The 26314-nt window shown below is 47.5% G+C and overlaps 9 protein-coding genes across 12 annotated transcripts; 4 read left to right on the forward strand and 5 right to left on the reverse strand.

Moving 5' to 3' along the window:
* Positions 1-913: 913 nt before the first annotated feature.
* Positions 914-2757, reverse strand: LOC9631936 (aldehyde oxidase GLOX). Its single transcript, XM_002970564.2, has 2 exons — positions 2604-2757; positions 914-2545 (listed from the first exon to the last, which is right to left on the reverse strand). Exon 2 carries the CDS (start codon positions 2519-2521, stop codon positions 914-916), a length of 1608 nt encoding a protein of 535 aa, XP_002970610.1. The 5' UTR covers positions 2522-2545; positions 2604-2757.
* A 94-nt stretch (positions 2758-2851) lies between these two features.
* On the reverse strand, positions 2852-5581 carry LOC9632673. Its single transcript, XM_024675308.1, has 13 exons — positions 5470-5581; positions 5129-5412; positions 4979-5052; positions 4834-4928; positions 4686-4777; positions 4549-4632; positions 4417-4497; positions 4196-4363; positions 4033-4128; positions 3897-3976; positions 3675-3838; positions 3308-3628; positions 2852-3241 (listed from the first exon to the last, which is right to left on the reverse strand). The coding sequence occupies exons 1-13, from the start codon at positions 5579-5581 to the stop codon at positions 3186-3188; spliced, it is 1707 nt and encodes a 568-aa protein (XP_024531076.1). The 3' UTR covers positions 2852-3185.
* A 76-nt stretch (positions 5582-5657) lies between these two features.
* LOC9632674 (NADH dehydrogenase [ubiquinone] 1 alpha subcomplex subunit 2) lies at positions 5658-6233 on the forward strand. Its single transcript, XM_002970320.2, has 3 exons — positions 5658-5795; positions 5846-5952; positions 6027-6233. Exons 1-3 carry the CDS (start codon positions 5710-5712, stop codon positions 6119-6121), a joined length of 288 nt encoding a protein of 95 aa, XP_002970366.1. The 5' UTR covers positions 5658-5709; the 3' UTR covers positions 6122-6233.
* A 21-nt stretch (positions 6234-6254) lies between these two features.
* LOC112346348 (pentatricopeptide repeat-containing protein At4g02750-like) lies at positions 6255-7994 on the forward strand. The gene has a single exon (XM_024675095.1). It carries the CDS (start codon positions 6255-6257, stop codon positions 7992-7994), a length of 1740 nt encoding a protein of 579 aa, XP_024530863.1.
* Positions 7995-8073: 79 nt separating this feature from the next.
* LOC9631937 (GDT1-like protein 5) lies at positions 8074-11808 on the forward strand. 3 transcript variants are annotated; one of them, XM_024675215.1, is made up of 12 exons: positions 9531-9737; positions 9812-10381; positions 10452-10520; positions 10591-10650; positions 10761-10808; positions 10870-10961; positions 11014-11047; positions 11109-11180; positions 11236-11280; positions 11335-11396; positions 11472-11544; positions 11604-11808. In XM_024675215.1, exons 2-12 carry the CDS (start codon positions 10361-10363, stop codon positions 11676-11678), a joined length of 651 nt encoding a protein of 216 aa, XP_024530983.1. In that variant the 5' UTR covers positions 9531-9737; positions 9812-10360; the 3' UTR covers positions 11679-11808. The 3 variants fall into 3 exon arrangements, with proteins under 3 accessions (XP_024530982.1, XP_024530981.1, XP_024530983.1); XM_024675214.1 differs by lacking the exons at positions 10452-10520; positions 10591-10650; positions 10761-10808; ... (5 more) ...; positions 11472-11544; positions 11604-11808 and adding exons at positions 8074-8874; positions 8940-9011; positions 9071-9294; positions 9357-9457 and having other exon boundaries at positions 9525-9737; positions 9812-10156; XM_024675213.1 differs by lacking the exons at positions 10452-10520; positions 10591-10650; positions 10761-10808; ... (5 more) ...; positions 11472-11544; positions 11604-11808 and adding exons at positions 8075-8874; positions 8940-9011; positions 9068-9294; positions 9357-9457 and having other exon boundaries at positions 9525-9737; positions 9812-10156.
* Positions 11809-13483: 1675 nt separating this feature from the next.
* Positions 13484-15171, reverse strand: LOC9631938 (zinc finger CCCH domain-containing protein 48). 2 transcript variants are annotated; one of them, XM_002970567.2, is made up of 2 exons: positions 14783-15171; positions 13484-14704 (listed from the first exon to the last, which is right to left on the reverse strand). In XM_002970567.2, the coding sequence occupies exons 1-2, from the start codon at positions 15146-15148 to the stop codon at positions 13583-13585; spliced, it is 1488 nt and encodes a 495-aa protein (XP_002970613.2). In that variant the 5' UTR covers positions 15149-15171; the 3' UTR covers positions 13484-13582. The 2 variants fall into 2 exon arrangements, with proteins under 2 accessions (XP_002970613.2, XP_024531223.1); XM_024675455.1 differs by having other exon boundaries at positions 13484-14707.
* A 92-nt stretch (positions 15172-15263) lies between these two features.
* LOC9632675 (protein WHAT'S THIS FACTOR 1) lies at positions 15264-16793 on the forward strand. The gene has a single exon (XM_002970322.2). It carries the CDS (start codon positions 15339-15341, stop codon positions 16623-16625), a length of 1287 nt encoding a protein of 428 aa, XP_002970368.1. The 5' UTR covers positions 15264-15338; the 3' UTR covers positions 16626-16793.
* Positions 16794-20722: 3929 nt separating this feature from the next.
* Positions 20723-23315, reverse strand: LOC9631939 (calmodulin-binding receptor-like cytoplasmic kinase 2). The gene is made up of 3 exons (XM_002970568.2): positions 22479-23315; positions 21968-22416; positions 20723-21621 (listed from the first exon to the last, which is right to left on the reverse strand). Exons 1-3 carry the CDS (start codon positions 22981-22983, stop codon positions 20794-20796), a joined length of 1782 nt encoding a protein of 593 aa, XP_002970614.2. The 5' UTR covers positions 22984-23315; the 3' UTR covers positions 20723-20793.
* A 102-nt stretch (positions 23316-23417) lies between these two features.
* On the reverse strand, positions 23418-25918 carry LOC9632676. The gene is made up of 11 exons (XM_024675477.1): positions 25540-25918; positions 25340-25456; positions 25181-25281; positions 25048-25119; positions 24917-24998; positions 24778-24858; positions 24518-24556; positions 24411-24467; positions 24211-24354; positions 24030-24158; positions 23418-23974 (listed from the first exon to the last, which is right to left on the reverse strand). The coding sequence occupies exons 1-11, from the start codon at positions 25774-25776 to the stop codon at positions 23867-23869; spliced, it is 1167 nt and encodes a 388-aa protein (XP_024531245.1). The 5' UTR covers positions 25777-25918; the 3' UTR covers positions 23418-23866.
* Positions 25919-26314: the final 396 nt, after the last annotated feature.

Consider the following 26314-nt stretch of genomic DNA (forward strand, 5'->3'; position numbering starts at 1 on the left):
GCTGCTGGATTTGATAAAATTCGATGGGTGTGATTTTGATGCAGGGATTTGGGACGCTGTCTAGGCCACGAAGCGAGTGACGTAATTTAGTCGAAGTCGTTGATCTCTTTTTGGACCAAAGGAGAGACGCTATCCAATTTTATTGGTGTTGTGGATGTCTATCTCGACTGTGATGGAGATTCGGTACACACTTTCTTTTATTCTTTGTGAGCTCTTATCGGCTTTATCTTTTTTAGATTATTACTTGGGAAAGCCTGACGGGCCTACTTGTCACACAGGAGCTGGTTGACTTAAGTTAGTATTATTAACAAGAACTTGAGATCAATCAGTAATTTTTCTCATACGTGCTACATTGATATCCTCCTGGTTTATGTAAACTGACAATATCGTTCTTCTTCTTCCACTGATATATTTTTTTACAGATTGATGGATTGTCAACTTCTATTTGGAAAGAGTTATTCAACAGCGAGCCTGATGGGGAAAAGCCGTCGTGGCTATTGCAGACCAGCAGCTGCTTTTAAGGTGTTGTTTGAGCTTTTGTTTGTTTCATGCGTCCGGATCAGAAGAAACTTTGGCAGGGAGGAAGCTGGTGATCTGTGCAAGACAGACCGAAGGCAAGGAAAGGACTGTATCAGTAATGGCAAGAAGTCGGATCTTTTAACTCAGCTGGTAAGTGCTTTTCCATTCTGTTTAAGAGCTAACTAACAGGGCTAATCCCATGTGTTTCCCTCACAGGGTCGTAGATGTTGTAAATCCATGGAATGGAAGTGTTGTCTGCAGCAATAATGCCTTAAAAAAATGGTGTGTGAGTTTGATATTGGAAGGTCGACATGTTGTGTGATGCTGTTTGGCGACTTCCAAAACTTGACCGAAGCAAACTGTACAAGTATCTAGCACCAACAGGTATTTCACTCTAGTATGTTACCATCACCCATGTCGCTGTGCCTGGGATTCCATTGTGTAGGGGAAAGAGCATGTAGAACGATGGTGGAGCGATCACGGCGCTTGGCGGTGCCGAGCTTTTCACAGTAAAGGTGTTCCCGTTTGCTCGTAATGGTGTGGAAACCGCTAGTTTGAGCTGCCTCTGCCCTTGAGAGAAGGAGTGCGTGGTAAACGGAGCACTCAAAAGCGTCAACTCGATATCTCCAGTCAAGTTGCCCGGTAAGGAGACGTCCACCGAGAATGGCATTCCATAGTTGATAACTCCTGGATAGTTAACTAACTTCGGTCTCTGCCAGTCGTTTGCAGGGTCTAGATATGCCGGAGAGAAAGCTTCTACTCTCAACTCCGTTGGAAACGCTCCCGTGAAAGTGTAGTACTCGTGCGTGTTGCTGCCTGCTACAAGGACTCGGCCGTCTGGAAGAAGGTTTGCGGTGGAGTGATACATTCTCGGAATGGTACTGGCTGCTTGAGTTTCGAACTTTGAGCTGACCGGATCGAATATGACAGGGTTGAGGCAGGGACTGGACGCGTATCCCCATCCTTGAGATCCACTTTGCGCTCCGTTGATGATGAGGACTTGGCCGGTTGGAAGCAGAACCATGTCACCCATGTTTCTTCGCGTAGGCATGTTGAGTATGTTCCAATTTGGATCGCCTGACGTCGCTACCATTCTACCGCAGGTCTGAGAGGCCGGAAGCTGACCAGCTGGATACGCGTAGGCGTCCTTGTTGCTTCCTCCGCAAACGAGAATTTCGGCATTGGAGAAGCTGTTTGCGCTGTCCAAGGGAAGCATGACCGAGCTTCCGGCGGATGGATAGTTCCGGGGCTCACCAGGCAGCGTTGGATATCTCCGAAGCACAGTGTTGGTGAAATAGTTGAGGAGAATGGAGTCCCGGTTGGCGAAGACGAACAGGTTGTTGTCCGGCAGCAGATGCAGGAAGGGATACAGGTTGTTGAAAGTTGGATCGTTCGTCTCCTTGAGAAACGGCAGCTCAAACTGCCCGGCTCCTCTGTCCGGGATGAACTCGTAGGAGAAAGCGCTTCTTCCGCCTACAACGATCACGCGGCCGTCTGGCAAGAGCTGATTGCTGGCATACCACCTTCCGGAATGCAAAAACTCGGTTTTTGATTCCTGCCAGTCGCAGGTGCCCCCGTTCGGACACGGCGTCATGTACCTGACTTTGAAGAAACCATCGAAGTCGCCCCCCGTCTGGAGAAGCGTCCCGTTCGGCAAGAACTGACCTGAGCTGCACCAAGTGTCCGAGTATATCGACAGAGCTCTGCTGGCCCCGGAGAAGTAGTCGAACATGACCGAGTGCGCGGTGCAGTCGTGCTTCAAGGTTCGATCGTCGGGGTTGTCTCTGCATCCTCCTGCGGCGAGATTGATCTGCGAGGGGCCGATGTTGGTTCTGTCCAGGAAGATCGCGTTGCTGAAGTGCGTGACGACCGTGTGCATGCTAGCGACGCCGGCGTTCTGCGCAATGACGTCGAATCGCCCGGGTTGAGCTCTGGTGGAAGAAGAGATCAAGACGACGACGGAGAGGAACCAGAGGAAGTTTCTTCTTCCCGGACAGGCCATGGTCGATAGAAACTTTGGTTTGGCCTGGGAGACACGGCAGAGAAAAGCTCTCAGCGACGAACAGACAGGACAAGGCACTTACAGGCGGAGCGGGAGGCAAGGATCAAACAGACAAAGCCGGGACGAAAATTCCTGCGGTACGCTCCTCACCGTGTCTGCATTGATGGTGGCGGCGACGCGAGTGAGCGCAATAGTATACAGTATGAGACTCTACTCGCTAAGGACAAGCCTCTGCTGGTATCATCAATGCCTTAACGCGATTTAATCGTGCTCGCCCTTGACACTACACTCATGCTCGCCAGCTTTGCGTTTTTGCAGGGATATCGCGTGTATCAAAGGAGAGCGAGATGCTACTCTTCCATTGCCACTGGGGAAGTATTACACGAGAAGGTACGCTTGCTGCCACTTCGTAGAGTTTTTCCATAGTCGCTTTCGTAGTGTTGTTTTGCTTGCTTGGTCGGGCTTAAAGTGAGAGATCCATTGCTTTGTCTTGAAGTCTCTGGCGCAGAGAGCTTTGCTCACCCCGGCTTTGACTGCAGTGCACACAAAGCTCCATCCAGATCTAACGCTTTTCTCAGAGACTTCACTTTTCCTCTCTGCAGCTTTCTTTCGCTCTTTCTGAATCCGGCCCGTCGGTGCTGAAGCTTCACGTGACTTCCACTTCTCATTCATACGAATGGATCCTTTCTCGCGATAACGGTATGCGGTTGTCTCGGGTGTCTGCAAAGGCAATGTTTTGAGAGTCCAGCGAAATAGCAGGGAAAAAGGGAGAGGAGAGATACTTACGTCTGAAGGTCTTGGTGCTACTGGTGGCAGCCCAGAGGTCGCCCCACCGGACCTTTTTCGCTTCCTTGTGAAGAACCCGGTGCTTGGCGCGTGTCACGGTGAGACGATCAAAGCTTCCGGACGAGCCGTCCGGCGACGTCGAGCGGCAAACGTCCAAGGTGACGTGTTTGCCTCGCCGGAATGGCTTGAAAATCACCCGGCCCCAGCCACTGCTCATGTTTGCCGCCGTCTCCTTGCATTCGTCGTCGTCACCCTCTTGTTCTTCGATTTGGTCTTCGTTCTCGTCCTCGCCTGGTTCTTCCTCCATTTTAGTTTCGATGTCTGGTGGAAATTTCTGTTAGATTGAAAGACCAACCTGAGTTCTCACCACCTTCATCGTCGTCTCTGGTCTCTCTATCTTCGTCGTTTTCATCCTCTAAGTACTCTTCCTCTTCTTCATCCTCGTCTTCCTCATAGTCTACAAGTAGGTCGTTTTCTACTGGCTCGTCTTTATCCAGCTGCAGCTCCACATGATCTAGTGGCCAATCCACCCTGTAAAAAGAGCAGCTGTGAGAAATGCCAAGCCAAAACTTTCAGCTCCAATAACTACCTTGGACGGTGCCCGCGGCGAAGGACCACATAACTGTACTTCTCATCTTCATAGCCACGCAGCATTGTTCGTGAGTGTTTCTGGAGAAATAATACAATAAACTAAGCAGCAAATGGATTTTCACTGGGATGGATACCTTAGCCATTCTTTGAGTGAACGTTCGTTCAAGACGCTGAACAAAGTGGCAAAATACGGTTGTGCCATCCATTGGACAGACACCATCATGTGGACACTGAAACAAAAAAAAATAAATGAAAGCTTGTATCAGTAACAAATGGCAACGCAAAGTCCTTACATACCGGTGCAATCACATGAGCACCACCACCGGGTATTTCGACCTCTTCCTCGCTGTGTACTACAAGCTGCTCGTCTAAGTTTCTTTTATTGCCATCTTCCTCCGAGGTGCCGATCATGGGAGTGTCAGTGGAAGTTGAGCCAGTCAGGAACTTCCGCCGTCTTCGAAGTTTCTGAGATGCAAATGCTGATTAACACTGTTGGACGATACAAAAGAAATACTTGCCTTTCTTTCTAAAGCCAGGATGTGAGCCCGTATGCCTCGAACTGTCAAAGACCCTTCTGATGTTCCCGGTTCGACGATTACCTGCGCTAACCATTAAAAACCCGGCAAATAGAAATTCCTCGCTATGCTTACAAGAATGTCTCGAGTTAGTGCCCACAGTTGCCGGGCAGTAGTGATTTGTTCTTCAACGGTCGGGAGCTCTCCAATCGCGTGACACTACAACAAGCTCGTTAGAAATGCAATAAGTATCCACTTACAGAATCGCTTACGGCTATCACAATGTCGTGACCCGAGTGTCGTGTCTTTTTTGATAGAATTCGCAGGGTCTTATGGTTGTGCATAACCGGTGGATCCTCCAAATCTAGTACCTAGCATCAGGAACATGTAAAACTGAATTCGCAACTTGTGCAAGTGTACCTTCGAGGATCTTCTTGGATGCCGCAAGCATTGAAGGAGAAGTCTCTACCATGTTCACTAGCTTAACAGTTTTCGGCCATACTTGAGACATTGCCCTGCGCAAAGAAAAGAATTTTTTAGTGTTTTTTCGAAAGGTAGCTCTTACCAAATGGAAGTTCCTGGTCCAGAGCCATAGTCCAAAACATTCTCTGGTTTAAAATCAGGCAGCCGCCGAGCAACCTATTGATTGAGAGAGAGCAAAAAACAAAAACTTTTAAACATAGATCTCCAAGAAAATCATGAGAACTAGTGATACCTCGCTCAAGACAGTGTGGATGACCGAGTAGACCGCTGGCATTTTCGCAGCAACGTAGGCAGCAACCTGCTTCTCATCGTACCTTGGCTTGAGTCGAGCCGTGCGATATTTCTTTGGAACTGGAGCGAAGGGTCCTTTATTTGAGAAGTAATCCTCCACAGCAGCCAGGACTTTCGCCGAGGGCTCGAAAGCAGGAGTGACGGCAGTGGGCGGCTCCTCGCTCTTGCTGCTGAGCATGAGCGTGTAGTTAAAGACATGCTGCCGAATTTGGTGATTGGAGTAGTCTGGAGGAGAGAAATCGTGAGAAAATCCAAGAATGCGGCTGATTTCCAGCACCATACCTGCAAGATATCCCTTAATTGATTCTTGGAGAGGCTCCGGCACGCGCTTAAGGCCGACCGTCTGCTTGGCGAGCCGGCGGAGGAGCCGCGAGCGCAATATCTTGCGCACCATAGCCGAAAAACCCTAAACCCTAAACCTCTTAAACCCCTTTAATTGGACCATGTGGCGAAATTAAAGGCATTGAATCTCAACGGCCAGGATCCCTTGAAATTTGGGAAAGAAAGTTTAGGGCAGGAAGGATGGCTTGGCGCTCGGAGATCTCGCGCCGAGCTCGCGAGCTGCGAATCCTTTTCTGCCAGACCTCTCCTGGCAGCGAGACGACCAGGTGGGCAGTTTTCCAGCTCCAATCAATCGTTTCTAGAGCTAGGTTTGCAGGGATTACATCCTCAAGAACTACAAGCAGCTCAAGACGCTCAATCCCACGCTGCCGATACTTCTCAGGGAATGTAGCGGGATCCAACCACGACTGTGGATTCGATACCGTAAGCTCTCTTCTCTTCTCCCCCCCAAAACTCTGGTTTGTTCTCACACGATTTGGCACGATTTCTCTTCGCAGCTTATGGAGTGGAGCAAAGCGCCACTCTCGATGGGCTTAGTGTAGAACAGATCGATGCCAAGCTCGAAGAACTCGTGAAAGACGCTCCAGAGTGATTGGAAGAATGGTGAAAGACGATGGTGTGTATATTCTCAGAATAATCTAATAAGTAGAGGAGCAATTGCCACAATTGGGCATTTGGGATCCTCGAGAATGCCTCTTTTCCTATTCTCTTTCTGGTAGCTTGGAATGGCTAGATCATGGACGAGGCACAAGCTCTTGGATCTGGCACTGGATTGCGATGGCTTTGCGCGCGCGCTCCGAGCCTCGAGGGACGCAATCGAGGTAGCCGCCCTCCATCGCCAAATCCTCCACAGCCCACACTGCTGCGATGACAGATTCCTCGCCAATCTCGTCGTCCAGATGTATGGCAAGTGTGGCGATGTGGAATCCGCTAGGCTCGCTTTCGATTCCATGGAGTGCCCGAATCTCTACTCGTGGGCGATCCTCCTGGGCGTCTATGCCCGCAATGCGCACCTTCGCGATGCCAAGGAAACCTTCGATCGGATGCCCCAGCGCAACGAAGTCGCGTGGAATTCCCTGCTCACTATGTTTGAGGAGCAGCGGATGATCGACCCAGTGCGCGAGATATTCGATCGGATGCCCAGCACCACGGTGGTGTCGTGGTCTTCGATTGTTCGTGCAAATGCCCAGACTGGGCATCTGGGCAAAGCCAAAGCGGTGTTTGATCGGATGCCCGAGCGGAACGTAGTGGCATGGACGGCTATGGTGTCGGAGTTTGCCTACGCCGATTCGATCGATCTAGCCAGCGAGACGTTCGATCGAATGCCCGGATGGGATTTGATCGCTTGGACTGCCATGGTCACTGCCGTTGCCGCTAATGGGCACTTGGGAAGAGCATTTGATCTCTACGACAGGATGCCCGAGAGAGGAATCCCATCCCACAACGCGATGATCATTGCGTGCGCTCAAAATGGTCTCGCACGGGAGTCGCAGAAGATCTTCGACGAGATGGGCGATCGAAACATCGTGTCGTGGAACTCAATCCTCTCGGTTTGCGCGACCGAGGAGGAGCTCGGCTCGGTGGAGGCGGTCTTTCGATCCATGCCCGAGTGGAGCGTGATCAGCTGGATCGTCCTCTTGGGAGCTTACGCGAGCGCCGGAAGGATCCCGCAAGTGGAGGAGCTCTTCCAATCCATGCCGGAGCGCGATCTCGTAGCATGGAACGCGATGATCTCCAGCTATGGCCGCCATGGCTACGTCGAGCGATCGAAAAACACCTTCTCCAGGATGCCCGAGCATGATTTGATCTCCTGGAACTCACTGCTCACGGCCTTCTCGGCGAACAGCCACCCGAGAGAGGCCCAGGCGGTGTTTGATTCCATGCCCGAGAGGACGACCGTGTCGTGGGCGGCGATGGTGGCGATGAGGTCCCAGCAGGGTCACCTCGATTCGGCGAGGGAGCTCTTCGATTCGATGCCGGATCGATCGCTGGCGTCCTGGAACGCGATGCTGGCGGGCTACTCGCAGAATGGCCACTCCAAGCCGGCGATGGAGCTCTTCGCGCTCATGAATCTGGATGGATCCCAGCCCAGCGCGGCCACATTCGTAGAGATCTTGGGCGCGTGCCGCGACACAGGCAAGGCGGAGCTGAGCTACGGCTACTTCGCCTCCATGGTGGGCGATTTCTCCCTGGATCCCGTGCCCAGGCACTACTGCTGCGTCGTGGACGCGCTCGCCAAGGCCGGGCACCTCCGCGAGGCCGAGGAGATCATCAAGGGCGTGCCGGGGCTGGAGAGCGCTGGGATCGCGTGGCGGAGCCTGCTGGACGGGTGTAGAACACACCAAGATCTCCAGCGGGGGAGCGATGCCGCGAGGATGGCGATCCAGTTCGATCCAGGCGCCGGCGCCTCGTACGCGCTCGTGACGGACGTGTTGCGCTCTTCGTCTTCCTCCCAAGAACCCTAAATTCCCTAGAACCCTATAGGTATATTCGAGATTCTGGCGGGAAAGACAGCCAGGTCAATGCCACGTAGGTAGCTGCGTACACGTGTCGTGGCCGGCAGAGGGTAGGGTTTGTGCTTGGGGATGGATTTTCTTCTCTGGTAGAATCCGCTGGCCGCGGCAGGAGAGTGGCTGGCTGCGGCGGCGGCGCTCTTGCTCGGTCGGCCATAATGCCGTGGAGAATCATCATCTCGTGACGATTAGGGCTAGAATTCTTCCAAATCCATCCGTTGTAGCGAGATGCTCGGATCGGATCCAGGGATTTGACGCATCGCGCTTTTCCTCGTCCGCCTCTTCGATTGATCGTTCCAAGTTGCGGCCATGGCGGAGCACAAGATAATCTTTGTGGAGCCGCCGGCAGGCTGCGAGGAGCGGCGGCGCAGTAAGCGTATGATGGCTTGCCCGAGCGGTCACAGGTACTGCTGCTCGGAGATCCCGGAAACCCCACGCAAGGCCGTGAGGAAGAGCCCCAAGAAGATTGGAGCCGGGTCGCCGCCGTCGCCTACCAAGATCCGGAATTCGCCCAGATCAAGAACAGCTGGGCCGGTGACGAGGAAGATCAAGAGGAGGAACTTGGCGGAGATCTACGAGATCACACCGGCTTGTGAGCTCCCGAAAGAGGAAGAAGAGGATGAAGACGAGGATGACGAGGAGGATGACTATGAGGAGGTGGACGATGTCAAATGTGGGAATTGTGATCGAGCTAATGATCCACAGAGGTTCCTACTGTGCGATGGTTGCGATCGTGGCTATCACATGTACTGTCTCTCTCCAATCCTTGTCGCGGTTCCCAAGGGTGACTGGTTTTGCCCGCATTGCTCCAAGGATCGACAGCAAGTCAAAGGTTGGATTTTTATTCTTTTTCTTTGCTTCCTTCTGATTGATCGATCCGTGGCTCACTTCTTGCAGTGTTTCCCATGGTGCAAAGGAAGCTCATCGATTTCTTCGGGATCGAGAAGGTGGAGGAAGAACCAACCAAAGGTACCAATACAAGTCTACTTCTTTCAGGTTGGTCCAATAGTTCTTGCGCTCGACAGAAGTGAGGCGACGACGACACAGTGGCTCTCTGGTGATTTACAAGAAAAGCAGGAAGCTGCTGCCATACATGCCATCCAAGGATCCATCGCAGAGGCTGGAGCAAATGGCATCACTGGCGTCAGCCTTGATGACTTCCGGTATTGAATTTAGCAACGAGCTCACTTATCTTCCAGGTCTAGCTCCAAGGCGTGCGAACAGAGCCGTGCTAGAGAAAGGAGGAATGCAGGTGTGGGAACGCTCCCTCGTTTCTCTGTCTCAATGATCTTCACGAGCTCTCTAACACTCCAGGTGATTGGCAAAGAAGATAAGGCCACTTACGAGCTTTGCAAGGCAATGTGCCTCCGAGGCGAGCATCCTCCTCTCATGGTGACCAGAGATCCCCGTCAAGGGTGAGTTTCTCTTTCTCTTCTAGTATAGTTTTTGGTGCTCAAGAGGCTTTTTCTTGCTTGAACTCAGGTTCGTCGTGGAAGCAAACAACCATATAAAAGACATGACTTTGATCGCGGAGTACACCGGCGATGTAGATTTCATGTGCAACCGAGAGGACGACGAAGGTGATAGCATCATGGGACTCCTTTTCCCGGAGGACGCTTCGCAGGAGCTCGTGATCTGTCCAGACAAACGTGGAAACATTGCCAGATTCATATCCGGGATCAATAACCACACCCCGTAAGCTCTAGTTTGTGATCACAGCAAGAACTTTGCAGTGCTAAACGTTCCTTCTCTTTTTCTTTTTCCTGTAGCGACGGCAGAAAGAAGCAGAACTTACGTTGTATCCGCTTCGACATCGATGGTGAAGTTCACGCTCTCTTGGTTTCGATCCGGGACATCGCCAAAGGAGAGAGGCTCTACTACGACTACAATGCGTACCAGAAAGAATACCCAACGGAACACTTCGAGTAAGCAAACCTTAGTACCTCCGAAAAAATTCTTTGCTCTTGTGATTTTATTATTTGCTCTTCCGGCTGGCTATCCCAAAGCGCTTGATCCAGCCCGAGATCACGAAAATCGTGGTGTTTCCAGAAGAAAGAAAAGAGACGATCGTCCATGACAACTACAAAGTTATATTTCATTTGCTATGGTCGTGATCCCTCTTTAAACCGACGGTCCAGAAAAAAAGGAAGCGACGGGCAGGATAATCGAAGGGGAAAAGGGGGAGAATTATTCTGGAACCTAGGTGTGGTCTAAAGGGAATTTCTCCTTCGCGGAGTGGTCCAGAAGATCCGCGGAGCTTTTGGTCGTCATTCTCGGCGCGCGATAGAGGATCGAGGCTGATACTGATCTCCGGCGCGATGGGGGCGTCGTTGATCCAGGTGAGTGTTCTTTAACTTCTAGAGCTGGATCGAGCGATCGATCGATGAAATTTTCGGCACATTGCCGCAGGGATTCCTTAAGTCAACGGCCATGACCATAGTCTCGGAGATCGGGGACAAGACGTTCTTCGTGGCCGCGGTATGGAGATTTCTTTCCATTGCGTGGCAGTTTTAATTCTTTGGTTTTTTCTTTCCTTTTGTTCTATCAGTTGATGGCTATGAGACATCCTCGCGGTGTAGTTCTAACTGGAGCGCTCTTAGCTCTTGTGGTGAGTCGAGCAAAAGAAAATTTCTAGTCTTGGAGATCTGAGCCAAAGTTTTTCGAGCTCGTTTTGGAGGATTTGGATTCTAAAACTTTTGTTTCCCTTCGTGCTGCCAGGTGATGACTATTTTTTCTGCAGTGTTTGGCTGGGCAGCGCCAAATCTTGTAAGAACAAACAGTGTGTGACTTTGTTTGTCTAAGTTTTGCGTCGTCTTCTTCTTTGCAGATATCTCGCAAGCTGACACACAACGGTGCCACGTTTCTCTTCTTTGTTTTCGGCCTCCGGTCGCTATGGGATGCAATCTCCAATGAGGAAGGGTAGGCGATCGCTCGCTTCTGGTTGGATTTTCACCGTTTGTTTGCTCTTCAGGGAGTCCGAGCTCGCGGAAGTCGAAGCAAAGCTTGTAAGATAAATCGAGTGATCTCGACGATGGTTTTTCTGATCTTGTCTGTCTACTGTCTCAGGGGAGGACTGACGATATAAAGAAGAAAAAGAAGCAACAAGCGAGCGTTTTTTTGTCCCCCGTTCTCATCGAGGTGAATTCGCCCTCCTCATTTCTCTCCGATCGCTCATACATTTTGCAAACTCCAGGCTTTTTCGTTAACTTTCCTCGGTGAATGGGGCGACCGGAGTCAGGTAACGAGCAATCGATCTTTCTTACTCGATCACTCAAAACTTCCATGCTTGTAGATAGCTACGATAGGATTGGCTGCCCAGGAGAACGTAGTGGGAGTAGCAGTCGGTGGCTTCCTGTAAGTCGAATTCTTGGCGAAAACTTTGAGATCTTGCTGATAAAAATTCCTTCTTTTGTTTCTCTCTTCTCGTAGGGGCCATGCCTTGTGCACGAGTGCTGCTGTTTGGGGAGGGAAGCATCTAGCTTCAAGCATCTCCGAAAGATCGGTACGTATCAAAGCTTTTCCTTTTCTTTTCTTATGATTTCTTTGTGGATATTTGCATAGGTTGCGCTTTGTGGTGGCATTTTGTTCTTGCTCTTTGGAGCGCATTCCTTGTTTAACGGTTTCCAAGTGGCTTGAACGTATTAAGTTCTTCAAGCCTATGTAACTATACTCGTGAACTCTGGCTACGGAAGTTCATTCTCTAAAAGTTCTTTATACAAACTTCGATTGGCTTCGAAGAAGAAAACATATTTGCTCTTACTGGAAATTATTGTCAAACTGCAACATGAGCTTGTTTTAATAGTAAACGTTGGCGACTTAATCAAATCCTTGCTCCAGTTCCAGACTTTCACAGCGCCTTGCTTGTCACCCGAGCCAGCAGCACCTTGCTTGTTGCCCGCAGAGGAAAGGCTGATAACTTCTGCGCTCAAGAACAAGTGCCCATAAACCTTCACTGTTTAGTCGTGGTAAGCTCAAATGAGTGTGGTTACGAAGAACATAACTATTTTGTTGTAAGTAGCGAGTTAAAAGTAGCGTATACAACCAACTAAACTAACTGATTGCATTAAATTTGTATATTTATAAAAACAAAAAGTAACGAGCTAAAGGTAATGAAAATTTTACTGTTAATTTGCTATTTTTGTTTTTATCACACATACTCAATAGAATAGTGGATATATCAAATGGATTAATGGCTGTATGTTTACTACTTGTAATAAAAATAAAAGTAAAAGTAAAATATTAAAAAACATTCAAACTCTTAAAAATAAATTGATTATTAATAGTTTGATGTTACTATGATATATTTTAGTTTTTAGGAGTTGAATGTTTTTTGTTTTAAAAACAAAAATAAATCAAATTCAATTTAATAATGAACTCTTTGCATTGTTACACGAGTTGTGTATATAAGTAAAGAAGGCAATAATAAAATAACAACTTTAAAGGAAATATAATTTATAGTATTCAAAATTTCGATGATGAATTAAAGCAAACACCATCATATTATCATCCTTGCCATAAAATTAAACCAAAAGGATGTCTAAGTTATGTATAATCATTTTTCCCATTTACTTTCTATATAGTGCTATAAAATATAACATAGTGTAAAGATTTTTTATAAAGTACATTTAATTTTATTAGGATAATTTTGTTAAGTAATTTTATTGCAAGGACTATTATTGAACATCTTTATTTAAATTTAATAAAATTTGTAAAAAATTTATATTTTTTTGTAGCCATTAACAAAAACATTTACATTCTAAAGCTACTAGAATTTATTTAAAAGATTTCCATGTAATCTATATTGTCTTTATATAATATATAATTTATAATATAATTCTTCAATTTTTTCTATATCATTCACATTGTAATCTCAATCATAGCTTTAACAAAATTAAACTTGTTATAAAAGTATAGTGGATACTTTTAATTCACCTTTAAAGGAAAAACATAACAAAAAGTTATAGTTTGTGATAAAAAAATGTAATGTGTTAAAGTTAAAACTTAAAAACATTCATATTTTTAAAAATAAATAAATTTATAAAATTTATCTTCTTAATTTTTATTATTATGTTAATTTTAAAGTTTTTAGGATATTATATATATCTGTAAACTTGAAATAATAAAAAAGTTCACATTTATAAATAATTTGCTGGACATTGCATATAATAATGCTTAGTTTGTTTAATAGTAGTGTTATTCATATTTATTAATTTAATTAATTTAATGGAAATCTAAATACTTTAGATTCAATAAGCTTAATTTTGTGTTTATAAATTATAAATATAAAATTAATCTAAATGAATAACAACCATTAGATAGTAAAATATTTTAGAATATTCAAATATATTTTAGATACCCTTCTAAAATTCAATATGAAAATAAGTTAACTGAGTAAAACAATAAAAACTACAAACAGCTTGAACTTAAAAACAGCCACTTGGTTTAAATAGACAAAAAACCATCTTTACTCTTAATACATATATTGTCAAAAGCTCCAATGCGCGCTTGTTTGCCTAGTAAACTTTACAATCGCTGCTCAGCTACTTAATCAAATCCTTGCTCCACTTCCAGACTTTCACAGCGCCTTGCTTGTCGCCCGAGAAGACTAGATTGTTACCAGCAGCCGCGGAGGAAAGGCTGATAACTTCCGCGCTTGAGAACAAGGCGCCTCTTTCCTCGAACAATGGTAGCCCGTAAACCTTCACTGTTGAGTCTCGGTACGAGCAAACGAGCACGGGCTTGCCATCGCTATCGACGCTCCCACACATCCCTGTTACTCCGCTTCGTCCCACAATCTCCTCCTCTCCTTCTGGAAACGTGAAGTAGTTCTCCAAAGTTCCAGCCGGAGTCGCGGCCCACACCTTGATGAAGCTATCGAGCGAGCAAGACAGGAGGAAGGACTCCCAGCACAGCAGGCCCGTTAGCTCGCCAGCGTGAGCCTTGACGATGGTTGCACAGCTCTTCCCAGTCTCGGCCTCGCAAACTCTGATGGATCCGTCCCTGGAGCCCGAGTAGACGCGACCTCCAGCCACAGTGAGTGCCGTGACAGCGCTGGGATGTTTGCTCAACGTCCCTGTAGATTTGAGCTCTCCACTGCCAAACTCCCACGCGCAAACTTCTCCCGAGCCAAGCCCCGCCACCAGCAAGCCTTTGCCAACTGCTAGAGCGTTCACGTTTCCCGGTGCTCGAGCTTGTAGTGTCTGCTGCGAGAACTTGACGTTCCAGGCCAGGACTTCGTGGCCAGCACCGGCGAAAATCCAGCCAAAACCACTGGCCAGTGCCTCCACCGGGCCCTCTAGCCTCAGAGTATCTGACACGGTCCCCGAGTTGCAATCCCAGGCCCTGAGAGTTCCATCGGTAGCACCAGTAAAGAGCACTGCCGAGTCTGGAACCATAGCTATTCCCGTGATGCTCTCCTTGTGCTCTTTGAGCGTGGTGAGGAGCGCCAATCCGGTGACGGTGGTAGCAGCGTGGAGGAACTTACACCTCTCCCCATATCTACACGACCCCTCCAGCCAATACGCACAAGCCCTTTGGGTGTGAGGAGAAGGCGAAGTTCCTGGTTTCCTTGCCGGCTTCTTTGATCCCAATATCAGTGCCTCTGTCGACGAAGATCTCTTGAGCTTTGGAGGCGGCGGAAGAGCTGCTGGATCGACGATGATCTTCTGTGCATTGTTTTCCGAGTGTTAGCGACCATATACCTAGCTGTGAAAACCTTTTGCGCAACACACACACACTACCTTGTTCTTGATGATCTCGGGCCCTTTCGTTTGATCAAACCCAATGACCCTCGCCTTGTCTGCCAGACCCTCTTTGATCCATGTGTTCTTCTTCAACACGGGGCGGCTGCCGCTGGCGCTGCTACTGGGATCCGCGGCGGCGACACTCCGCTTCCTGCTAGGCCTCTCCAGTGCGAGAGGAGCACTCTCCCCGGAATCAGCTTCACCGTGCACGAATCCACAGACAGCACCCTTGCTACATCGCCCCTGTTGCCAGAATTTACATACCCTAGGGATCTGGCCGGTGAAATCGAGGCGATCGCTCATGGGTCGCCTAGAAATCGTCCTCTTCGTTGCCTCTGGATGAAGAACCTCGCTCAGCGCCATCGACTTGCCCTAAATGAATGAGCCCTAATTTCAAACTGGAAGTAGTAGAAATAAAGGTTTAAAAGAATGTTTAGGGTTCTTCAGGGGGTTTTAAGAATATTTAGGGTTCTTGCGATGGAGCCTCGATCGATCGCGGTAAGGAGCTGCCAATGCTGGTGATTTTTCACTGCGAGGGCCGCGGAGTGGTCTAATGCTGGTGATTTGGAAGAAATCTCAGAATGCGGACGCTCTAGCCTCCTCGCTCTGGAGGCGAGAATGCGGCAATCCGTGGGTAATCCAGCGGCGCTTCATGGCCAGGGAGAGGAAGAGGAAGAGGATCCGGCAAGTGAGCTTCGACGTGATGATCAGCCGGGAGAAGCACGTCAGGCAGGCGCTGTGGCTCAAGGATCTCCTCGTCACGAGGCCCGGCCACACCATCTCGATGATAGATTTCCGGGAGGAGGTGAAGAATCTGGGGATGCGCGTGAGGAGGCTCTACTACCTCCTCGAGTACTACGACACGCTCTTCCAGACGCGGGTGGACAGAGCCAAGGTAGAGTGGATAGAGCTCGGGGAAGATGGCCGGAGGATTGTGGAGCTGGAGAGGAGGCTCATGGCCGAGTACGAGCCGTGTCTAGTGGAGAACTTGCGAAAGCTGCTGATGATGAGCGAGGGCGAGAAGATCTGCCTCAAGAGGATCGCGCTGCTGCGAGAGCCACTGGGACTTCCTCACGACTTCGAGCAGAACCTGGTACACAAGTATCCGCAGTACTTCGACGTGGTGATCGCCAAGGACAAGAAGTACAGGGATTTGCAGCCGTTTCTCAAGCTCACGAGCTGGGATCCACTGCTGGCCATCTCTCGCCGAGAAGCCGATGCCGAGGAGAGCGAGAGAGATCCACACTCGTTCCGGATGAGGTTCCCGGGGGTCAAGTTCGTGCGGGGGAGGGACGCGCAGTTCCTCAAGAGCTTCCAGATGCTCGAGTTCCCGTCGCCGTATGATCCAAACCACGGCTACCCGAAGCTCTCCCGGGAGGCTGTCAAGCGCGCGGTGGCGGTGATACACGAGTTCCTGTGCCTCACGCAGGAGTCCAAGGCGCTGGTCGACTCCATCGCCGAGATCCGGCGAGAGACTGGGATTCCAAAGAAGATTGGCGAGCTCATTTGCCGGCACCCGGGGATCTTCTACTTGTCGTGGAAGGGAGCGCTGGCGAGGCATCCACATATGGAGGTGGTCTATCTCAAGGAAGCTTACAGCAAGCCATACGAGGGGGAGAGGCTGAAAGCTGCGAGGCTGCTGAGGAAAGGGCCCCTGGTGCAAGTGAAAGAAGCCATGGCTCTCACGATGTGGCACGCAGATCTGGCCTACGATAAGAGGCATGGCACGGATTGTTTCTTGGAGGGCCGCCAGTTCCCGATGATAACTTACGATGCGTTTGAGAGTACCTTCCAGTCGGAGCTGTACAGGGAGCAGAAGATCAAGTACGAGAACCTCTAGTTTCCCAGCAGATGGATGGAAGAAAGTTCGAGCATTTGAAGAGCTGAGGGGGGAGGCGGCTTATTCAAAACCAACGACATGGATGGAAAGCCTCGCATTGGACGAGGAATACAAGTCACTGGCATATGAAATGGAATACTAAGAGCTATGGCTTAGATTTACACCTTCTTAGTGACCTACGCCTTAAAGGCAGGATGGCGAGAGAGATTATGGACTCATCTCAGCATGACACATCGATGGCAAGCTTTGTTTTGAAGACAATGTGGAGAAGTTGATATGCTGATTCTTATAGATTTGATGAGAGAATATATTTTGGCATTATATTCTAATAGAATATATCTATTTGTAATAACTGGAACCCTCTCAAGAGCATACTAAAAACTTCTTAAAATTTATAAAACTTAAATAAAGTAACATAAATGATTATGTGTACACTATTATGTATGCACTAAAATTTTAATACTATACTATATATAATAACGAATATGTGATTGCATTATATATTTATACATGCAAATGTTTTTTTAATTTAATTTTTTTGTCTTTTTGAGTTGCATGCAAAAATATCATGCACACAAACACTTTTCAATTGTTATATAAACAATCAAAATGTGATTATGTGTATAATAATTTTTTCATAAAGTATGTTATATATACATGGGTGTAGCGCATGTGATCATAGGATGAGATTTGGATATATTGTCACCGTGAATCTTTAAAACCTTGGGGGATAAATGGGGATAAAATAGCCATTAAAGGCTCTTTCATCAAGCAATTACCTTTTTTTCAATTGGCTTAAGGGGAGATAAATAAGATGCACTACAATGGGGTATGACACTTTCAAATCCTAAATCACCAAATTGCTTTGTGTGAGGCTATGCCGAGTTACAATTTCTCCACGTCACTGAGTTTTGCTTAAGTTATCTTTTGGATAAGTCTTCCAAAAGACTTCTTAGTTCTTATGCTCAGCTACCCAAATGCCAAAAAGGGAACTACCTACTACAAAATCAAATGCCCAAATGTTGCATAAAGACATAGAGAGTAGAGGCAATGGAGAATCTATGAGGCAATCCTCTCAGGAAAGCTCTATATACTCAATTGGAAGTGCAACTTTTGATGGCCATTTGCCTACAAACATACAGTTTATTGCAAATGTCAAGTTGGGGCATTCAGGAAGCAAAACTCAAATAACTCTCAAATAGTTCTTTGAAAATCAATATCACCAAAATGCAAACGTGACTATGAGGAGGTTCATCTATGCTCATGCTCTTCCTTTTAACATATTCTGTTCACCTTTTTGGGAAGACATAGTGGATGCTTTACTTGTTGTTAGAAAGGGATACAAATCCACTATAATCAAATATAAAGGACTTTGTGTTTAGCATTTGAATGAAGAATGTGAAAGTCTGAGGGAGAGGATGCAATTAATCAGAGAAGGATGGAAACATTATGGTTATAATATTATCTTGTATGGATGGCAATGCAGTAGGAAGAGGTTGATTATCAACTTATTGGCTGTGAGTTGTCAAGGTTGTGTTTCTTAAAATCAATTGATGCATTAGATGCAATCAAGACTGGTTTATATCTCTATGAGCAGGTATAGCTAGTGATTCTGGAAGTTGTACTTGAGAATGTTGTCCAATTGGTCACAAATAATGCAGCCAATTGCGTAAGTATGGGCCAACTTATGATGGAGGAATTCCCTCATATATCCTACATTGTCGCGAATGTGACTTCGGGTATCGAAAGTTACCTGTCGGCTAGTCCTTACGGACACTCTTACCTTACTGCCACGATGGCAGGAGGTCGGTATTGCTGGACCCGTTATCAGTTTCCCACTTGAGTTAGTTGAGAAATTGGTCAATGACCGTGTACTTAGATCGGATAAACATAAGGTAGGAACCCTATGTGTTTCTTGCTGAGCATACTCAACTTGGTTTGAGAAACTCCTGTCATTGGCTTGCACTTGCTAGTATCAAGAACTCCCGCGATATTGAGATTGGTCCCTTAATATCGCTAGATGATAGCTTACCGTGTCTGCCAAACACCCTCGCTATCATACCCTTTGTGTTAGTCTCATTTTGGTCCCAAATGTTATTTATGGAAAGTGTCCAGATTTGCTCATTTGGCATATCTACGGAATGTAGAGATCGTCCTGAACACAATGGTGTTCGTCCCGTGTCCAAATTCGCAATCTAAGGACATTCCATATTTAGTAAGTTTCAAGCTTGTCCCAGAGACTAACTCCTGATACTAAGGGAGGCTTGGGGTGAAAGCCCAAAGCGTGTGTTCCTCTAGGGGGGGGGGATGTGGGGGGTTCCAAATGCATAGTAGGGATAGTGGGTAGGTCGGGCATGGCCGACCAACCTGAGGCATAGTCTAGCTCCCGCTTGCGTGCTTGTCCTTGTTCTGCGTCCGGCTTGGGTCTAAGCCCAAGTTCCATTCCATGCTAGTTGGTGGAGTACCCATGTCCTCGCGTTAGGCCACCGGTATGCCGAAATAGCGCCAGACTTCGTTTGGCTCCGTTTTGCGTGCTGGTCCTGGCATTAGGATGCTGGTTGCTCCAGGACTGTTCCAAGTCGCTCCGGGCTCCTGTCCCTTCGCTCCTTGGGCTTTATGCTCGAGAGTTGCTCCGTGGTTTAGTTCCGTCACTCCTTGGCTCCATGCTTGGGAGTTTGGCACCGTTCCTTTGTTCAGTGGCCCAAGGCCCTGAACCTCGGGTTCCTATGGACACGTGGCATGGACACGTGGCATGTGACACGTGGCATCTGTCACGTGGCACAAAGAGGGTTTAGGTTCCGCTTCGTGGTGTTATCCTATGGTAAATCACTATAGGATAAAGGGTCAAAACCACGTGCGCTACATACATGGTTGTTGTGTTTGCCATGTTCTTGATTTGTTATGCAAAGATATTAGCAAATTTGAATGGGCACAACTATTGATTAGTGGATGTGAAAAGCTAGTTACCTTCTTTACAAAGAAACCAAAGCTTCTAACTACTTTCCAAAAGATTGCACCATGGGATATTGTAAAGCTAACAACAACACAATTTACTTATAGCTACTTGGTTATAAGCCAATTCGTTGATGAGAAAATGCTATGGAAGAACAATGAGTTTTGGATACAATGTTCTGAGCTTCTCATGATCATGGCCCTAATTCTAAAGCTATTAAAAATAGCTGATAAAGATGGTGTAGGGATGGGCATCATCTTTGAAGCTATTGATAAAATCCAAGAGAGCTTGCAGAAATTGGCTGATGATGATGTGGTGGACAAGTAGAGAATTGAAACATTTAAATCATTCATATACAACAATGACCAATCTGATCCAAACCATTGGCTTGATGCATAATCTTCTACAAAGTATGGGCCGTTGTTTACATCTATTGTGAATGGACATAGAAGAGGATGTTGATACCCATGCATACTTTGAACAGATTTCAAAAGGGGATTTGAAGGTTGAGGAAAAGTTAATGCTTTAATTTCATGATTTCAAGAAAAATTGACCTACAGAGATGAGACGTAATCTGGCATCTCAAAGAAACATGTGTAAGAAAAAAATGTTTTGGTGGGGAGGTATAGATCTCAACTCCTGACCTGCAGAAGGTGGCTATATGAGTTCTCAGCCAATGCATTTCAGTTTTTGATGCTGAAAGAAATTGGAGCACTTGGAGAATTGTTCAGTCTAAGAGAAAAGCTTGGTTGCTAGTTGTGAATATCGAAAAGTTAATGTATTGTTAGACTAACTTGAAGTCAACTCATAGAGACAAAGGCCACCCCTTGTAAGAAGATTGATCCAGATGATTTGGATTTAAAGCCAATTGGGAGAGGCTTTGCATATGCAGTAAAGGATGGAAGAATCCCAAGAACTTTTATAAAAGATAAATGATAATGTTGTCGAAGATGAGGTTGACAATACTGATTGAAAAGGATATTCGAATATTTAAAATATTCGTTTAAAATCTTTTACATTTCTTTATGTTTTTAAGTTTGTTTCTGACAAACGCGTTTCCACGTTTGCAAACGCATTTGGGTTTATGTGTTTGGAACATTTGTAAGTATGATTTTTTCTTCTTCATTATCTTGTATTTCTCTCCTTTTTGAGCATTGCCTGATCGAATAGACGAAGAACATACGAAGTTTTCTGAAAGAAAAGTTACAAAACTAATTACATGCTGCTGGAGCTATCGTTTGGTGACGTGCTATTGCTAGGCCATTGCATTTGCACAGACGTGGGCGAGCTCCTAGTATGTTTCTTATCATCATCGACCACTTCCACCTTCCTGATCGCCACCATCTGCTCCAGGTAGCGCTGCTTCCCCTCCTCCTCGATCGCACGAAGCCTCGCTGCCACATCCTTCATGCATGGCCTGTCCTCCTTCTCCGTTGCCAGGCACTCAAACCCGAGCTCCGCCACGCACTCCACCATCCTCTGCCGCACGCTATCTTCCCCCGCCCCAAGCCGCGGATCCACCAGCTTGTCCAGCTCGCCGCACTGGATCCGCGACACCGCCAGCGCCGCCAGGTTGATCTCCTTCCTCTCCCTGGCCATGTCCACCGCCCGCTGCGACGACACGAGCTCCATGAGCACCACCCCGAGGCTGTAGACGTCGCTCTTGTCCGTGAGCTGGTAGCTCTGGTGGTAGTCTGGATCCAAGTAGCCGGGAGTTCCCTGTGGCGCGGTGGTGATGTGCGTGAGCTCCAGCGATGGGACGAGGCGGGAGAGGCCAAAGTCGCCCACTTTGCAGTGGTACCGCTCGTCCAGGAGGATGTTTGTGGACTTCACGTCGCGGTGGTAGCAGACGTTTGTGTGGAGGAAGGCGAGGGCCTCGGCGCACTGGACCGCGACAGTGAGGCGGGCGTCCCAGCCGAGGTAGTCGCGCGGGTTGTCGTAGAGGTGGTCGGCTAGAGTTCCATGGGCCACGAACTCGTAGACGAGGAGGAGCTCCTGCTCGATGCAGCAGCCGTAGAGCCGGACGAGGTGGGGATGAGTTACCTGTGTAGGAAAGACGATTGAAGTTAGCAAGTCTGGAGGATTCGTGCGTAGGGGAACGACTTGGTACGAGATCAAATATGATCAAAGCAATATAAGTCAAGTGACAATGCATGAAACGAACAAGTCAGAGTAATGCAAGTCAAGAAGAATAAAGTGGCAATGTATGAAACGAGTGCTTGAAACGAAAAGATCAAGTCCGAGGTACGTATCCTATTCTTTATTCTAGGACAACTCATGAAAAGATGATGAACGAGAGGACACACAACAAAAAAAACCATGCAGTTCTTCCAAGAAAAGATGGAAAAGATGGAAAAGATTTTGTCATGAAAACTCGAGGTAAGCTTACCCGAGAGAGGATGGTAACCTCGTTGTCAAACTGGTACTTCCCCTGGGCATTCCAAGGATTGAGCTTCTTGACGGCCACCAGCCGGCCATCCCGGAGCTTCCCCTTGTAAACAGTCCCAAACCCTCCATCTCCGAGCCGGCCATCCTCGGAGAAATTGTTGGTCGCCTCCTGGAGCTCCCTGTAGCTAAACCGGCTGCTATTGCTCCCACCATCGCCATTCTCCACAGTAACGCTCACGCTGCTACCGTAACTGTTGCTAGTGCCATAGCTCCCGCTGTTGTTGCTGTAGACAATCCGGCCACTCTTGGAGAGAAGCTGCGGCGGCGGCTGCTTTGGATCATCGCCCAGAATCAATCCTCGCTGCTTCGCTGCGAGCCGCCGCCGCCTCGCAACGCAGCACACGCATCCCAGCAAGACCAAGACACCCAAGCCACCACCCACGGAGCCACCTTTAATAAGAAACAGAGAGATTTAGGCTCGATCGAGAGAGTGATAAGTTTCTCTTGCGTACCAACAATCGCTCCAGTCTTGCTCGTGCGCCCACTGCCCAAGCTCGGAGAACTTAGACTAGCGGACCGGGAGCAGTTGACGACGGTGGCCAGGTGCAGCTGCAAGAGGTTCGGGTTGCAAGAATCGTCTGGACCATCGAACTGGATCACGGCGTGATATCTAGACTCGTCCCCTGGGGGTGGAGACGTTATGTAGCAGCCAAGGCCGTCGCGCCATTCTCCAATCACTCGAATCCCGCAGGAAGTATCGATCCGGCAAGTACGAGCCGCGCAAGGAGGCGGCCGCAAGCGGTCGACCACCACAAAGGGGCCAAGGAATGCAACGATAGTGTAGCTTTCATTGCTTATGCGGACCTTGTCGTCCTCACAGCTGAGAAAGAATGGAGAGTCTTCGCAAGAGAACGGCGGTGGGATCTCTAGCTGCCCACAGTTCCCCGGCTTGCATCCCTGGCCCGAGGTGCCATACAGCGCGAGAGCTAAGAGAAGCGCGATGGTGGCGCACAACATCCCCTCGAATCCAAGTCGGAAACAGAAAGCTCCCCTGTTCGTGCTTCTCTCACCCGGAACTCGCTACCATCCCCAGGAGCAAGTGTCCCACGCGCAAACCCCGACTTCGAGAGGAGTCAAACCTTCGCTCGCTTCTCCGGAGCGGATGATAGAACCTTCTTCCTGGAATGATAGATTGTCACTCACACTGGCGAGCATTTTCCTCCGTGCCATTTGGGTGGAGAAATTGCCCCACCGTCGTGGTTTCCACACGGATTAGCAGCCACGAAAGGAGGAGGAAGGCACTGCGCCGCCGGGACGATAGGACCCTCCTTTTGTTGACTCCATGGCTCTTTCTAATTAACCTGGCATTGATTCCTTGACAGTGGACTAAAAACTATAAGTGCCTTTTATCTTTTGACCCGACTCTTCGCGTGAAGCTTTTCTTCTGCCTATACATTATACAACACTTTTTTTCTTTTTGACAGTAGACAAAAAAGAAGTCACTCTCTTTCTTCTTCTTTTTTTTTGTTTTTTTGGTTCTTTGTAAACTATGACTTGGCATAGATCGTTGCTGCCAACATGAATGAAAGCCCCGTTCCTTGTTGTTGCTCTCGAGTGATATCACCCGTGACAGCTTCTTCTTCCGGTCAGTCCTTCCCTTCGACGATTCAATGGCTTCTCCTCGAGGCGCTGACGGGCAGATTTGAGAGTTTGACACTCTCAAAGCTGTGATTTTTCTTTGCTAGCTCCCAACCTTGTCTTTTCTTCCATCCATCGCTATAAATTTGCCGATTCTACACATCCGAGCGTAACGAGAGTGAAGAGTAGAAGCCCACGCACGCTCTTGGACCTCGTCCTCTTCCATTTCCTCGCCTCCTACTTAGCTTCCATCTGCATTATATCACAGGCTCAAACTCCTTGCCTGTTCTACGCCAGTAACCATTGCCGTGATGTTATTAGTTCCTTCGGCGGTCTCACCCGCCGCGAATCCAAAAAAGTCAGTCTCGTTCTGCAAATGCGCTGTTAGCCCCGAGCAAATCAAAGCCCAGAAAAGCTCTACTTACATTGTGCAGGAGCTTCGACACTGCTCCTCTCGAAAACTTTCTAGCGAACAAAAAGCAGGCTCTGGGAATGCCATTGCAGCTACACCATTCCGTCCGGCCTTCCGTTTCATACTTGACGCTGTGAATTCCCTGAAAACGGTTTTCCAGTGTCTAAGTTGCAATGCTAAACGAGATAACACACCTTAATGTCTTTGATTGTCTGTGCGGAGACGTCTGCCGTGTTGAAGGTAACCGGATGCCAACGATCGTTCTCGCGTCTGTCAGATGCCTTCCAGAGTGTGTAAGTCAGCGTTCTCCTCTCGATCTCGTTTTCCACTGTTTTGATCTATAATAAAGTATAGAGTTCAAATACAAGACACGAGGAGCAAGCGTCAAACACACCGCCAACAAGGTCTGGATGTAATGCTCATCCGGAACGCAGTCGTTTTCCGAAGTAGTCTGCAAAAAAGCATCCCATATGTCAGAGTGAAAACAAGCAGCCGCCATACCATTCCATATTTCCTTCCAGCTTGTGGTTGCATATCCCGCTGCGATCACAAACTTTTTTCAGTAAGAAAACAAATAAACAACAACGACAAATATCCTGTTTCATTGCATGCTTCCTCTTTGTGCTTAAGCTAACCTTATGCTGATCATTTGGGACCGCTTTTTGCTTGAGTTGCGAGAACCTCTGCAAAGGAGCTCACAAACTAGCTTCGAAATGCTCTAACTCGACAAAGATCCATGGAGGTACTTATAAGTACTCTACCTTGCAATGCTCGTAGAATTTCAGCAGTATCCTAGAGTCCCCAACAACAATCTCTGCGTGCTTTCTCAGGAGCATGAACCACTGTGTCGAAGGAGGAAAGGACAGAGTCAAACTTCCGAATAACGCTTGCGGAGCTTACCTGTGATCCTTTCCTCCATTTCTCATGTGTAACAGTCGGAAACATGCGAAAGTTATAGCGTGTGTTCTTGCTTTCGATAAAACTGAGAAAAAAAACCGGTCTTCATATCATGTAGAGTGTGTCGCATTTACCTGTCAACAAAACTCTTCGGAGACGAAGTTATATACTTATAGATGTAATTAAAACTGTATAGAGGTATGCAGCTGGAACATCGCGAGATAAAACTGATCAGAATAAAGCAGCGTTGAAAATCAAAAAGGTCACCTATCGGACAGTAAAACAAAATGAGAAAGAGAAGCATCCTGTAGAGCTCTATGGAGTAAAATACGCTCAGCATCGATCATACTCGCCTCACCCCACTCCACCTGCAAAAATGATGTGATCAAATGGGTGAAAAAGAAAAGGAAGAAAAGGTGATGCTACCATGACACTATTGTTGATCTGCCGGTTCCAGAAGAAAGAAGACTCGGTGTTTGTGGCATCGTAGACAAATCCAGGCCGAGCGTGAATATAGATGCTATACAAGTGTTCTTGAGCACCCTGAGAGAAGAACAAGAAAAAAGAATGAGCAACTGTGCTGTGACTGTAAACGAAGAAAGGAAAATGCGCAAGACAATCTATACCTTGAAGAAAAGGTCCCAAACTTCTTCAACAGCTAAACGATTGCGAGCTAGAAACAAGAGAGCGATCCTCGGCGCACCGATCTTCTCAGGCACGGTGGCACGAATGCTGGCCGCGGGCATCGGCATTGTGCCCGGGGAAGATGGAAATCTGAGACCGCACAGCGCTAGGAAGAATAACAAGGCGAGCACGGAGATCCTCCACTTCCATCGGTGAAATATCGACGGCCTCTTCTTCATGGCTGGCGTCCTAGAGGCCGCGATCCATCCACGGCGTCCCCTTGTTGTCCCTACCTCTCGGATCTCCCGATCGTCTCCTCAAAGACGCCCGTGGCGTGCTATCTCGGAGGACTCCGCCATGGAAATAGGAATTAGGGCTCCACCAGATTATTTTAGATGCTCTGTTTTAGGGCATTAACGCAAAAGTTTTTTTTAAAGGTCATGAGAATCTAACGAATTCTAGTTAATAATATCTAGTAAATGAAGAAAAAAATGTTACAAAAGAAAGAAAATTTTGCAAAATAATAATTGGTTTTGAGGAGAGAATGATTTACATCTTTAGTGCAGATTTTGTAACATCATACCTAAAGCTCTTGGAGGGTTCTTGTTTGAAGAGATTATTTATATCTATCTCTCTTTTATTTGTATTGGAATGTAAAGACTGCTTTTAGAATATTCAAGCATAATCTAAGATATTCTAGCACATTCTTTCATCTGATTTAAATTCACTAAGCCACAAAAGAAAAGGTTAGATTTTGTGTAGTGAGTAGTGAGAGGT

Source organism: Selaginella moellendorffii, unplaced genomic scaffold, assembly GCF_000143415.4.
Source record: "Selaginella moellendorffii unplaced genomic scaffold, v1.0 SELMOscaffold_14, whole genome shotgun sequence".
Lineage (NCBI taxonomy): Eukaryota > Viridiplantae > Streptophyta > Lycopodiopsida > Selaginellales > Selaginellaceae > Selaginella > Selaginella moellendorffii.